The 15,010-nt window shown below is 36.3% G+C and overlaps 1 protein-coding gene across 1 annotated transcript in view; it reads left to right on the top strand.

Moving 5' to 3' along the window:
* Positions 1-11,406, top strand: part of rab26 (RAB26, member RAS oncogene family) — an 89,081-nt gene extending 77,675 nt beyond the window's left edge. The window contains exons 6-9 of the mRNA XM_079388829.1: positions 6,526-6,591; positions 6,719-6,775; positions 7,977-8,053; positions 9,392-11,406. Coding sequence (XP_079244955.1) covers positions 6,526-6,591; positions 6,719-6,775; positions 7,977-8,053; positions 9,392-9,494 — 303 coding nt within the window. The 3' untranslated portion in view covers positions 9,495-11,406. The remainder of the gene's footprint in view (positions 1-6,525; positions 6,592-6,718; positions 6,776-7,976; positions 8,054-9,391) is intronic.
* Positions 11,407-15,010: the final 3,604 nt, after the last annotated feature.

Here is a 15,010-nt window from a genome sequence, read left to right as displayed (position 1 = left end):
AAATTCCAGAAATGTTGGGGCGTTTTTAAATTTGAGTAAAATGAAAATGAAAAGACTTTCAATTCACGAGCCAATATTTTATTCACAATAGAACATAAAGAACAAAACATGTTTAAACTGAGAAATTTTACACTTTTATCCACTAAATGAGCTCATTTAAAATTTGATGCCTGCTACAGGTCTCAAAAAAGTTTCCACGGGGGCAACAAAGGACTGAAAAGGCAAGACATTTTAAAAAGATTGAGCTGGGAGAACATCTAGTAACTAATTAAGTCAATTGACATCAGGTTTGTAACATGATTAGCTATAAAATGGATGTCTTAGAGAGGCAGAGTCTCTCCAATCTGTGAAAGAGTGCGTAAAAAGATTGTGGAATACTTTAAGAACAAAGTTTTTAAAGGCTTTGCAAATCTCATCCTCTACAGCGCGTAACATCATCAAAAGATTCAGAGAAACTGGAGAAATCTCTGTGCGTAAGGGACAAGGCTGAAGACCTTTGTTGGATGCCCGTGGTGACATCCAATGAGTGATGACACTGCATCACTCATTGGCATAATTCTGTCATCGACATTACTAAATGGGCCCAGGAATACTTCCAGGAACCACTGTCTGTAAACACAATCCACCGTGCACAATCCACAACCCATCTACAGATGCCAACTAAAGCTCTATCATGCAAAAAGGAAGCCATATGTGAACATGGTCCAGAAGCGCCGTCGTGTCCTGTGGGCCAAGGCTCATTTAAAAGGGACTGTTTCAAAGTGGAAAAGTGTTCTATCGTCAGACGAGTCCAAATTTGACATTCTTGTTGGAAATCATGGATGCCATGTCCTCCGGGCTAAAGTGGAGTGAGACCTTCCAGCGTTTTAACAGCGTTCAGTTCAAAAGCCAGCATCTCTGATGGTATGGGGGTGCATAAATGCTTACGGTATGGGCAGCTTGCATGTTTTGGAAGGCTCTATGAATGCTGAAAGGTATATAAAGGTTTTAGAGCAACATATGCTCCCCTCCAGATGATGCCTATTTCAGGGAAGGCCTTGTGTATTTCAGCAAGAATACGTGGATGAATAGTATGTGGATGTTTAGGAAAATGCTGTGGTAATCTTTTGTGCCATCTAGTGGTCTAAATGCGAATAAAATACCCTAAATATTGCTTTAATATCAGCTGGTCGGACATAATGGAATAAGTGGAATGGAATCAGAAATATTTTCCATACAAATAAACAAAAATCTAATCTCTAGAGCGTTTATTCCACCTGTGAAGTGCACTTTGAGTCTCTGTGTGCAGCAGATCTGGTGAAGCGTGGCAGATGCTTAGAAGGTTGCTGCCTGCTGCAGTGATTCTTCAGCGGTTTGATTTGGCTCTGGAGCTCCAGCACTATTGTGTGAACAGGACTGAGAGCAAACACACACAACGCCAATACGTCACTCCTAAAACAGAGATATGCTCCTGACTCAACTTTCAGTTATGACCAAACATTTTTACCACCATCAGGTTAAACTTACAGCAACCACAGTTTACAGCGAGAACCTTCGTTTCTCACTTTCTTTGCTTTTGTAATGAAATGAACATACAGCATAAATACTATGATAATGAGATGTGCATGACCCATATCTCTGAAGAATAAATAGCCGAATCTCCAAGATTTGTTTAAAAATTGATAAAGCCTTACTGTTGATTTGCTGACAATATCCTCACGCCATGTTCTATTTCCTCATGAAGAAGTGTTATTATGGATTATTTAGCCAGAAGCAACTGAATGTCTTGATGGATTTGTTTCTAACACACACACACACACACAGCTTTGTCTTCTCAATATGTTAACTGATGACTGGAGTGTTGTGGATTACTTGTGGATTATTGTGATGTTTTTATCAGCTGTTTGGACTCTCATTCTGACGGCACCCATTCACTGCAGAGCATCCATTGCTGAGATCCAAATCTGATGAAGAAACACACTCATCTACATCTTGATTGGCCTGAGGGTGAAATATTCCTTTAACTCTGGGAATTTATAATAGGATCTGGATTAACCATGCATGCATTAATTTACCACTGGTATGCGGTTGCCAAAAATAATACATATCTGTATGTTATCTAAGACCTGAATTTAATCTAAGACACATTTAAAACTCAGAAATGAGATGGAGAACAAACTTCTATTTTTATCCTGAGCAAAAGCACATCTGTCTCACACTGGTTGCAGATTTGTCAAGATAATATTGTTTGTAGCATTTGATGAAATTTAGTGTTTATTCAGAATGTTGTTTTTTGAAGTCATGCCTTTAAACATCAGAAAATCTCTAATAAACAACTGACTTCATTGAGTTGTATTAGTAGGAATGCACTGAACTCGTACTGATTATTGTTTTCTGTATATACCAGATAACCGATAAATGGTAAAATTATAATTCAACAAAATTTTGTGTAACGTAAATAAATAAATGAATAAATAAATAATAGTTTTAAATGCAAAAACTGAATTTAGGCATCACAACACTACAGTGTAAAAATAGATATTCATTTTCAGATTTGCTGCTGATTACATTTAGCAGTGTTTACAGATTAACTTTAGATGAGTGTTAGATGATGATAAAAGTAATCTACATGTAAATAAAATGAGTATGGATGAAATTTAATATCGGATATCGGTCTGACAACATCAGCAGATATTCAGTCTAGTACTGATAGACAGTATGCATTGCTGTCTTCCGTACAGGACTCATTTGTCAAAACTCATCTGTGAAAACAACTACATTGCAAAATGATTCTTAAAATTCATGTTCAAGTAATATTTGTGCATTTTGAATTTAAAATACGGATATTGTTTGCTATACTAGATTTTCTATAAAGTGTGGGCACACATTAGTTGTTTACCATCTAAAGCACTGCAAATAAAAACAAAAAAAACAAAACAAGTATTTGCTTGTTTTTCAGTGAAATATCTAAACATTATCTAAATCTATATATATCCAATAATATATCTAAATCAAAGAAAGAAACAAAGAAATTACTTGAGAAACAACATGACAAGATCTTTGATCTTTGATGGAGTTTGTGTGTGTGTGTTTGTGTGTGTTTGTTTAAAACAAATATCTGCCAGTGGGCTCAGAAAAATAATCTTGTTTTCCCTTTTAATTAAGTTTATTGTTATGAGTTCTTTTCTTGTTTGAAGTATAAAATCAAATCCAGAAAACAAGACTTAATAATAAAATAAAACAATTTATAAAATAATTTTCTCCTTAACCTTCTCATATACAGTGGTGGCCAAAATTATTAGAACACTAGTATTTTCACCAGCTTAAAAAAGGTTTTAAGTCAGTTATCTCACTATCTTTTGCTGTAGTGTGTTACATTTCCAAACATTCATTTTGCCATTAATTATAATGATCTAGTGAGATTTTTGTCTGATAGCAGCCAGTGCTCCACACAGATATCTGATCTGATCATCATCCAGTCGGTCTGGAATGACATGAACAAACTGAGACAGACTAAATCCAGAAGAACTGTGGCGACGTCTCCGATATTCTTCAAGAGACCTAACTGCAAAGCTACAGTAACTGTTAAAAGTTTTAGGCACCTGTGTAAAAATCTTATAAAACGAGGATGCTGTCAAAAATAATGTCATGAATAGATTTTCTTTATCAATTAACTTCTATTAACTGAATGAAATCAATATTTCTTATGAGCATCCTTTGCATTTAAAGCAGGTTTTGCCATAGTTTTACAGGGAGCTTTGCAGGTGTGTTTCTTGAAGCATCTTCACAGTTCTTCTAGATTTAATCGGTCTCAGTTTGTTCTGTTTCTTCATGTTATTCCAGACAGACTGATGATGATCAGATAAGATCTCTGTGTGGAGCACTGGCTGTTGTCAGACAAAAATCTCACTGGATTATTATAATTAATGGCAAAATGATTGTTTGGAAATGTAAACTGATATTTCCTACTGACACACTACAGCAAAAGGTCACCACCACTGTACATGTATCTACTAATTTAAAAATGTTTAGACATTTGTACTGGAAAACAAGACAAGAAATACTGAAGAAAATCATTTTTGTAGTGCACATTAAATATATATGTAGTGACCAGGTCCTGGTTACCTGTGAATGCGAGTGAGCTGTTTTTGTAATCTGAGATATAGTGCAGTACTGTTGGCCAGAGGACTCTTGAAATGTGGCCTTTTAGTCAGAATAACACAAATCAAACATTCAATACAGCCTTCTTGCCTTAATGAATTATTTTTTGGCCTATGAAAGAAAATCAAGCGTATCGGTGGACCGATTGTACATTCAAAAAAGACTGGAAGCAGAAGATGAAACAAACACAGCAGAGGGATCAAACGCTGCTCTTTCTCTTTCGTTCTCCTGTTCTGGGCCTGGGGGGAAATAAACATGCACACTGATATAGTACAAGGCTTTAATGACAGATTGCTAAATAGCACTGTTATGCTTTTTAAGTGCAAATGAGGGTGAGTGAGTTTCAGAGGCGTGGAGAGAGCGACCCATTTTCAGAGTCTGTGATGATGAGTCAGGGTACGAGAGAGTGGGAGTACGGCCGCATTTAGACCGACGGCAAAGAGATGCACATGCGAAAGCAGAGGATCTGGCAGAGATTTTACACAGACAGACTGTGCAACACTTCTTTGTCTTCTGCATGCATCGAGGCAAACGCATGTTATCGAAAAGCCCATGCTGTGATAAAGCATGGCCTGAAAACACTTGTTGCAGAGCTGAAGGTGTGGTGAGAAGAGATGTGCATGTCTTTGCATTTATTTATTTGGTACAGAGCTGTGGAATAAACATGATAATGTACAGTCATTATAGCATAGGGTGGCCATGCGTCCTCTGTGTTTCCTGGCTGGGATTTCTAAATTGCCTAAAATGTACAGTTTCGGCTTTGTTCTCCAATTGTGATTATACTTGTTAATGACTGAAAAGTAGTTTGACAAATAGCATGCACGCATTGTGCATAATAAACCAATCGAGTGCAAGAAGGTGGGATCTACAGAGAACTGCCAATGCAATGCTATTATGTATGAGGACTGTAGTCCAAATGAAAACAAACCCAAACCTGGACATTTTAAGCAATTTCAAATGGGGGTGGGGGGTGTTCTGGGTTGACTTCACCACAAAGATTTCGCTCATGATCAAGTTGGGTGTGTTTTTTGTTATTTTTATTAAATGTTTTGGTAATGTACCTAAGCCGTACCTAAGCCGTACCTAAGCGATAGTTCACTCAAAAACGAAAATCATGTCATCATTTACTCACCCTCATGTTGCTCCAAACCTGTATGACTTTCTTCTGCTGAGCATAAAATAAGATATTTTGAAGAATGTTGGTAACCAAACACTTGATGGTCCCCACTGACTTCCATAGGATTTTTTTCAATACTACGGAAGTCAGTGAACGTCAAAGTTTGGCTACCAACATTCTTCAAAATATAATAAAAAAATCAAACTTCATACAGGTTTGGAACAACTTGAGAACTTGAGAGTAAATGCTGACAGAATTTGTATTTTTGGGTAAACTGTCCCTTTAAGGGTTGGCTGACAAAAACATTTGCAAACCTCTGATTTAAGACATATTTCACATCATGAACAGCGCAATAAGCAGCGAATTAGGAGATTATTGAGGCAAAAGTGACAGAATTAACTGTAGTATGAACAACACACATTAGTCAGTGTAGCACAATATGTAATTTCTTACAGGAATTAAACAAGGCTGCGAGGGACTGAAGTATACAGTACGTTCAGTGGATTGTACTGTTAATTAACAACACACTGATCGTTCAGCTGACAAATCATCTTTCTGTTTTAAAGGAAGTGCAAATGATGTGATTTATGACCTTTATACAGTACATGCTACTGTAAAGACTGTACATGTGTTCCTCACAGCCACAGCATATAAGTACCTTAAAGGTACATATTAATACCAAAAGTGCACGTTAGTACCTAAATGATACATATTAGTACCTTTTAAAAGGGACTGTGCCAGTGACAGCTTTACCTTTTTTATGAGAGTCTATCTCTGTCTATTCAGCGTGTCTTTCGATGCTCGTGTGTGTGTGTGTGTGTGTGTGTGTGTGTGAGATGAAGATGATCATGCGACTAAGGACGTGTCTAACCCTTACTCTTTGACTCGGTGTGTCTTTGAATTTTATCACTGCTATGATTCCCTGCTCTCAATATTAACAGGAGGCTTTCATTAACCTGAAGTTAGCTTTCATGTGTCCGCAGGGCTTTTTTCATCACTCTCACTCTCACATCTTTCTCTTTTAATCTATGTCTCCTCTCCTGAATGCCATTTCTCCTGGTTTTCCCTTAGTGTGACTGCAAATTCACCCTAGCAAAACCGCCAGCGATTTATTGATTAAACACTCCTTGAAAATATTACAGTTTTCTTTCTCAAGTGTGAACTTTATCGGGACCTTAAACCAGAATAATTTACTTCCCGCATGTGAGATTGTGGTCATTTCCTGTAAATTTACAGTACAATTGCTGTCTGCTGTTCTCTTTTCGCAGGCCTGGCTCACAGAGATTCACGAGTTCTCTCAGCAGAACGTAGTGATCATGCTTCTGGGGAACAAGGTCAGTGAACCTGCCGAATCTTTATGCGTGTATGGCATTAATTCATACATCATTGATTGGAAATCAAAGCTAATGCATAATGCATTGTTTATTGATTGATTCGTTGATCGATTGATTGATGTTTCAGGCTGATTCCACACATGAAAGGATTGTGAAGAGAGAGGAGGGTGAAAAACTGGCCAAGGTTTGTGATGTCAAACCACACAAACACACTTATGCAGTCTTTTTTTTTAATCTTTATGTGTAAAACCTTTTTAATAAGGGAAAATGCAACTTTAATCCTATAACAGTAACTACAAATACACTGCAGACTAGACGAATGCACATTGCTCACCTTATTTAGCTTCTTTTATTGTCTTTTACAATTATTCATAGTGCATATGTGACACTAACACACTTATGCCGTTACTTTGGTCATGTAGGCATGTTTTTATATACTAATCATCTATTTTTTTAAATACTAATCTTTATGTCTAAAATCTGGAAACATATCTGAATGCATCTTTAAATGGGAAAACTGGCATCACAGCATGTGCAGATTTCACTCATGCATTTCATGCATTAACTGAAATAGTAATTACAAATACACAGTGTTATGGAGTAAGTAGTTAAAGGCATTCCTTATTTTAATTGAAATCTGTTACAGTTACTGAGAAAAAATGTGTAATTAAATTACAATTACTTATGAAGATGTTAACGATTACAAAGGGGGTTACATCTGAATATTTTCACACATGATTACCTATGATTTCTGTGATATGGAAAATGCGGACAGAATTGCAGAATCTATTCATCAAAATTGAATTTACTATTAAGATTTGATTTCAGTTCAAAACTATTTCTTGTTGATTTTAAGTCTGTATTTAATCTCAGAATGATCTCAAAGTAAAAAGAGCTGCTAAAGTCTGATTTTGTGGTGGCTGTGCTTTAAAATTCAATTATTATAATCTTAATTCAAGTGATGAAGGATTTTGAAAGTCTGATGGTAATCAGTCTTGAGTACTACTGTAAGGTCAACACTGCCTGCTTTAAATGTTTTGTTAGAAATGTAGAAAAGTAATCAAATGTAATAATTTACACTACTTTAATAATTGAAATAGTTATGCTACTTATTACATTTTAAATAGGGTAACTTGTAATCTGTAACCTATTAAATTTCCAAAGTAACCTTCCCAACACAGCAAATACACAGCAGGCACAATTAACGCCTTATTTGACCTATTTTATTGTTTTTGAGAGGTTGCCCCGTTTAAATGATTCATATGTGCATTGATCTGAAGCACTGATCCCACTCTTTACAAATGCAATGTGCATTATGTTTAATGTTAAATTGTGTCTGGATATTATAAAGAAGGAAGAAGAGCATTTATTCTTTCTCTCTAAAGGAGTTTGGTGTTCCCTTCATGGAGACCAGTGCTAAATCAGGTCTGAATGTGGAGTTGGCCTTCACTGCTGTGGCCAAGTAAGTCCCTCATTTTCATACAGAATCTGTGCTTTTTTCCCCACTGAGAATGGATTTATACCTGGTAACGTGTTCTAAATGGAGCTGAGAGAACCGCACTCTTATTGGCAGCTGAAAGCATGATCAAATTAGGCCAGATATCTAACTGAACACGCAATTCTAAAATCAGGACATTCTGTGCGGGGGGGGGGGGGGGGGGGGGGGGGGGGGGCTGATCTGTACTCATTCATCTTTACTGGAAGACAGTTTACAGACACATAACCTTAGCAACAGCATAGCAACACATTAAAAGCCATGCAGAACACTTTAGCAGCTGCATAGCAACAGACTAAAACACCATAGCAACCACATTAAAAACACTTAAAACACCTTAGCAACCACATAGCAACGCATTAAAATCCCACAGAACACATTTACTCAGAACACATTAGCAACTGCATAGCAACACACTGAAAAACTGCACTGTTAAAAAAATAAAAGTTGAGCAAACTTAAAAGTTTAAGGCAACCAGCTTTAGCAGATTTATGAGTTTTCTCAATTTGTTGTCAAGAAAACTCAAAAATCTGCTGTTGCTGGTTGCCTTAAACTCTTAAGTTTGCTCAACTTTTATTTTTACAGTGCAACTACATAGCAACACATTAAAACACTTAAAACACCTTAGCAACCACATAGCAACACACTAAAACACCATAGCAACCACATAGCAACACATTAAAACACTTAAAACACCTTAGCAACCACATAGCAACACACTAAAACACTTAAAACACCTTAGCAACCACATAGCAACACACTAAAACACTTAAAACACCTTAGCAACCACATAGCAACACATTAAAACACTTAAAACACCTTAGCAACCACATAACAACACACTAAAATACCATAGCAACCCCACAGCAACACATTAAAAAACACTAAAAATACCTTAGCAACCGCATAGCAACACACTACAAACATATACACATTTAATAATAATAATGTTAAAAATAAAAAATATATAGCCTACATTTGATAAACTTTTGTACATGTTTTTTAATATATAAAAATATACATTTTAAAATAATAATAATAATAATATAACAAATATATGCAAAAAAAAAAAACAACAATGTATTTGTTAAAAGTTTGAATCCTGTGTAAATACTGTATGTGTTCAGTGTTAATTTTGGGCCGTGTTTGCGCAGTTATCAGATTTGCATAATTCCACTGAATCTTGTGCTAAACAGCACAGATATTAAGTGCAAACAAACACAGTTATGGGCAGGTGCAGGTTGTTTCAGTGAATTGCCCCCAGAGTTTAGAGAGGAAACTGATGTCTCCCTCCCCGTCTCTCAGGGAACTGAAGCACAGGGAGATGAAGGAGTCTAACGAGCCAAAGTTTCAGCTGCAGGAGTATGTTAACAAGGAGATGAAGGGAGTCGGCTGCTGTCGCTCCTAAAGCCGCGCGCGCTCACTCACTCCTGTGCATCCGTCTCTCTGTCTGTTTGTGTGTTTTTCCACTTTCATCCTCTTCTCTCGCATAAATTGGATGCCTGTCAGATATTCTGCAGCTCTGGAGACTTTCATATTCAAACGCTGTGTTCTTTCTTTGGACCTCCATGCACTTCACAGCTTGCAAACAATAGCGAACGACACAAAGCAAACACGGCGTAAAGAGAAGCAGTCAACAGAATGCAATTAGCATGTGCTTAAATAATCACACCCTCAATAAACACAGACCCACCTCTCCAAGCAGCTGTGAATGTATGTTCAACACTCATGAGCAGTGTGTCTCAAAGTTTGCTTTTATTACATGTCAAAGTCATTCAGTCGCCCAATTACTTAGTTAGATGTACTTTCTGTGGCAGCTTCACTCCAATTCTATACCACTTTTACTGTTAAAAAGACCCACAAGTGTGTCATAAACATGGCTGTTCAACACCGAGATAATAACAAGTGTAAAATCATTAAGACTTATCTTTTTATAACATGCAGTTTCAGTCTCATTCTGTAAACGTCTTACAAAATGAGTCCTGATGCACTTTGTAGACATTGAAAAATTAGTGGAACATTTTTTTAAAATGATGTTAGTGAGATGCTTAATTTTATTCTTTTATTATTTTAATGAAAAAGGTTGCATGTCTTGATTTGTTTCTTGTCCAGATCACCCCCCCCCCCCAATGAAAAGAACATAGCTGATTTTCATTGTTTTTTATCTTTCTGTTTTTAAAGCCTTTGCAATTTGATAATTTCTCTTTTTCGAATAAACCATCACACAGCTTGATTCTATATTCAAAAACAAAAAGTAATAGTGTATAAAATGCAGAATTGCATGATTAAACTCAGACTTGTGCGACATAAACTTGCCATTTTAAAAAGAAAAGTCCAAGTTGTGAGAAGAAGGTTCGATTTCTGATATAAAAAGACACAATTACCCTTTTTTTTATGGTGGAGGCAAAAAAAAAAAAAAAGTTTGATGTAAACTAAAAGAAAAAAGGTCAAATCTGTGAGGAAAAACGTCAGAAATGTGAGAGAAAAAGTCACAATTACCTTTTATATATATAATTTTTTAATTCTTATGCGAAGACAGGATTCTGTTGATAGAAAGTTTGATTCAATTTGTCAAAAGGAGTCGTGGCCTCTTTACACTCACAGAAGCACATGCTCATATTCATGTCATATTCTCTTCACTTTTGTCATTGTTATTTGTCAATGTCTTTTCATGAAATATGAACTAATATTAAAGATGAATGTATGTATTGTACATATGAAAACATCATATGGCACTTACAGTAGTTTGCATAACATATAATGTTTTGTTAAAAATTTAGTATCGTCCTGTACGCTAAATATATAGAAAGCTTTAACTAGAATTAGTAGCTTTAAGTGATGTTCAGAATGTGCCAGAATTTAATAACTTGATGTTACGTCGATACTCTGCGTACTGTGGATCGTGCTGTACAAATATTTTCATTTGAAGAGTTTTCAGTACTATGCCTTTTGCACTTTTGTTCTTGTTGTTTTTCTGTTGTTGATCATATTTTTTATATCATCTGAAACTAAAGGAAGACCAGTATATGGCCTGAAATGAATATTTTGTTGGTCAAGAAATTTGTACTGATGTGCCATTTTTAGCTGCTCAGAGATGTTTGATGACAAATCAACTGATGTAGATAAGTTCAATTCAGTTTGTTTTCCCCTGTGAAGAAATCACACAAACAGGTAATATCACAGAAATGACAAGCAATGATATACACAACTTGTTTTCTATCTGGTAGAGGTCAACTCATAGTGTTGATCTAAGTGTTGACATGATTTTTTGGATGGTTTTTATGTAACGTGTATTGTATTCCCAATAATAAATCGGACAGTGAAGTGAATTCTGCCTTGGTGTCTCAATAATATGATGACCTCACATGGACACAACATCACATTGCAGCTCTTTATATATATATCTTGTGGCATTTTATATAATGCCACAAGAATGGTAGGCTACATTAGCTGCAAGACTAAAAAAAAAAAAAAGTGACGTACATTTCAGTGTTTTTGAAAATAGCACTTTTTTATTGGTTCCAAGAGGATTTTAGTCTCTATAACGTAATTCATCAAATGTAAGAAATGTGGTTGCTATGCGTAGCCCATGATATGTAATTGCATAATGTAGTGTTTTTTGTTTGTTTGTTTTTTTTTACATTTCAAAATATAATTCTAAGCACATCAAATACCACACATTTCTATCACACTTCCCAAAATGATCCTGAATAAATGCAATCTTTCCAAAACACTGAAACCAGAACTTCACTCTGGAAATGCAAAAAGTCAAGTTCTCGTTATTAACAGCTCTCGTTGATTGCTGATTCGTTGGCATGTTCGGTGACACAAGAGTTGTTGACAGTGTGATACTAAACACTGGAGCCAGCGCACTGTGGAGGATCATTTCATATAAAAAAGGTAAAAGGTCACAGGCTTCTTAAATGAGAAGCACTTGTATTTCTATTTCTTACTAAAATACGAGTCCACAAGCCATAATAACACTTCCTCTCAGTGAAAAAGTTCTGCTCATGATGGATGAAGCACATTCAATCAGTCCTGACCACGGAGATGTTTTCCTCTTGTTTGTACTCACGAGGAAAAAGCACATAGGGGTTCATGAGCAGGTCACACTGAGAAGCAATGATTTCAGAGCTAGTCATCAAAATACTGCCATCAGGGTCACACTGTCGTCACGTAGCTGAGTGGCTGATGGGAATGTTGTTACAGGAAATTATTATTATTATTATTAAATTACGGTAGGCATTTCTGTTCATGTAAATTCCTGTAAAAATGCCCTCCTCACTGCGCTGTTCAAGGAAAAAATTTAATTGAATATTTGATGAATTTTTAAGATGCTTCTTAGAAAACATCATGGGAATCAGAGCTCTTAAAGAGACAGTTCGCTCCAAAATAAAATGACATTCTAAAAGCCGTAATTATTTATTTATTAATTTATTTCAACAGAACACAGAAGAAATAGAGATTTATTTATTTACTTATTGGGCCATACAGTGAAAGTTAATGGGCCTGATGTTGTTTGTCCAGAGTTTTTGGATGAATTATCCACTTAAAAGTTGAGTTTGAACAAATCAAATCAAATTAAATTAAATAAATAATGCTAATCATCAAAATGTACCATATCAATGTGCAAGAAGTTGTACGATAGCAGCACATATGGGTTTGTTGGTATAGATTTATGATGCAAGAGCTTCCTGCTTCAAATCCTGTATCGGACCTCAGAGATTTTTTGTAAAATTTCAGGGGGTTTCTGACATTGTTTTTGGTGGCCTGTGAACTCTGACCTGACCTTTGACCCTGCTTCTATAAGTGACATCAAACCGTTGTTCAAAAACCTCCACTTTAATATACTGCAGTTACAAAAGTTACTTTGGGCTTTTGTCTTTTTTTAAAGCAAATTTGTGTACCTAAGTAGAATTACCCATGATGAGTGATGAGGGCATTGAAAGGCAGTGTGTTGACTAGCCCTCTGATTATTTTGGAGTTTTTTTTTTTTATATATAGTTAGTGATATTTCAGTTAAACACTGGAGGGCAGTGTTGCTCAATAATCACAACTGTCCTTGAACTACTACCTCTAAATTTCAAACAGGCCCAGAAATACTGTAAGCACCTACAGATGAAGACATAAGAGCTCTTAAAAGACTGGAAGACACTAGAGTGCATTTAATAGACAGTAAAAATATTGGGCAGCACAACTGTTTTCAACACTGATATTAAATCAGATATGTTTCTTGAGCAGCAAATCAGTATATTAGAATGATTTTCTGAAGGATCATTCTAATATGATACTGACTGGTTTTCAGACCCCTCCAATACAGTAAAACTGCACATTACGAGTGGCCTTTTATTGTGGCCAGCCTAAGGCACACCTGTGCAATAATCATGCTGTCTAATCAGCATCTTGATATGCCACACCTGTGAGGTGGATGGATTATCTCGGCAAAGGAGAAGTGCTCACTAACACAGATTTAGACAGATTTGTGAACAATATTTGAGAGAAATAGGCCTTTTGTGTACATAGAAAAAGTCTTAGATCTTTGAGTTCAGCTCATGAAAAATGGGGGCAAAAACAAAAGTGTTGCATTTATAATTTTGGTCAGTGTATATACACACACACACACACACACACGTTGGTTTTTGTGGTTTATGGGGACTCTCCATAGGCGTAATGGTTTTTATACTGAACAAACTGTGTGTGCTATTGCCCTACACCAACCCTACACCTAAACTTAGCCCTCACAGGAGACTTTGTGCATTTTTAGATAAAAAAAAAAAAACACCATTTAGTATGTTTTTTAGGCCTTTTGAATTACGGGGACATAGGCAGTGTCCTCATAAACCACCTTCATATTGTAATACCTCTGTCATACCCATGTCATTATACACATTTGTGTCCTCATAAACCACATAAACATGCACACACACACACTCACACAAATTAATAATCATGAATAGTCAGGGTGGGTTTGATTACAGTTACTGTTGAGAGGCCGGTTACTGTTTGTGAGCACTACTACACCTGTCTGGTTACATGGAACAAGCGTTTCTGTGGTGGAAAGAGAGGCTTATCATCTTAAACATACACTCATACACACGTGGGAAACTGACGTGAGGCTCCACGCTCTCATATGTCATGATGAAGCACACCGAAAACACACACACAACCAGCAGCATGGCTCGTATTCCTGTAACACACTTCGATCTTTAATAAGAAATTTATTCACAGATGTGCACACTCAGCATTGTTTCTTTCTGTATTATTCAAACTGTAAAATTTTAGTTGCATTATTACACTGTAGTATGGTGCAAGAAGTGTTTGACATGACATGCAAAACCATGTTTGTGAGTTTGTGAATGCATTTATGCTGTTGCATGAATTCTAAAGTGTTTATGCATGTTTTATACCCAGTTTTAATGATGCATAAGCATAAACATGTTGCATTAAATACATTTGGTGTGTGACTTTGTGTCTGCATGTGTGCGTGTTTGCGCATGTGCCATGGCACTATGTCTGTCAGACTGGCGCTGGCTTTGTTTATTTGCTCAGGTTGATGAGGAGGAGGAGGTCTTATCTACGGCCCTGCATGACCGCAGAGCGCTCTGTCTCCATAACACACCACTGTTTGCCTTTCCTCCAATCACATGCGCTTTGTTTTTATTCCTCACACACACATGCGCGTTAAAGTCAGCCATCGCAAATAAGAAAGCTCTTGCATGTTTCTTCTACTCACATGTGTGTCTGTTGCAAAACATCAGTGGTGCGACGATGAGTGCTGCGTAAATGGCTAATTTAAGGTGGTCTTTGCTGATAGTTTCGCTGGTACAGAAGGTTAATTATTACTAGCACCGCCTCATAATCTCATTATCTTACACGGCTAATATTGCTTGCTTATATAACCCTGTTGGAAAAAAAAAAACCTCT

The sequence above is a fragment of the Barbus barbus genome (assembly GCF_936440315.1).
Source record: "Barbus barbus genome assembly, chromosome: 32".
In the NCBI taxonomy this organism is placed as follows: Eukaryota; Metazoa; Chordata; class Actinopteri; order Cypriniformes; family Cyprinidae; genus Barbus; species Barbus barbus.
This window is presented reverse-complemented; position numbering and strand designations above follow the sequence as displayed.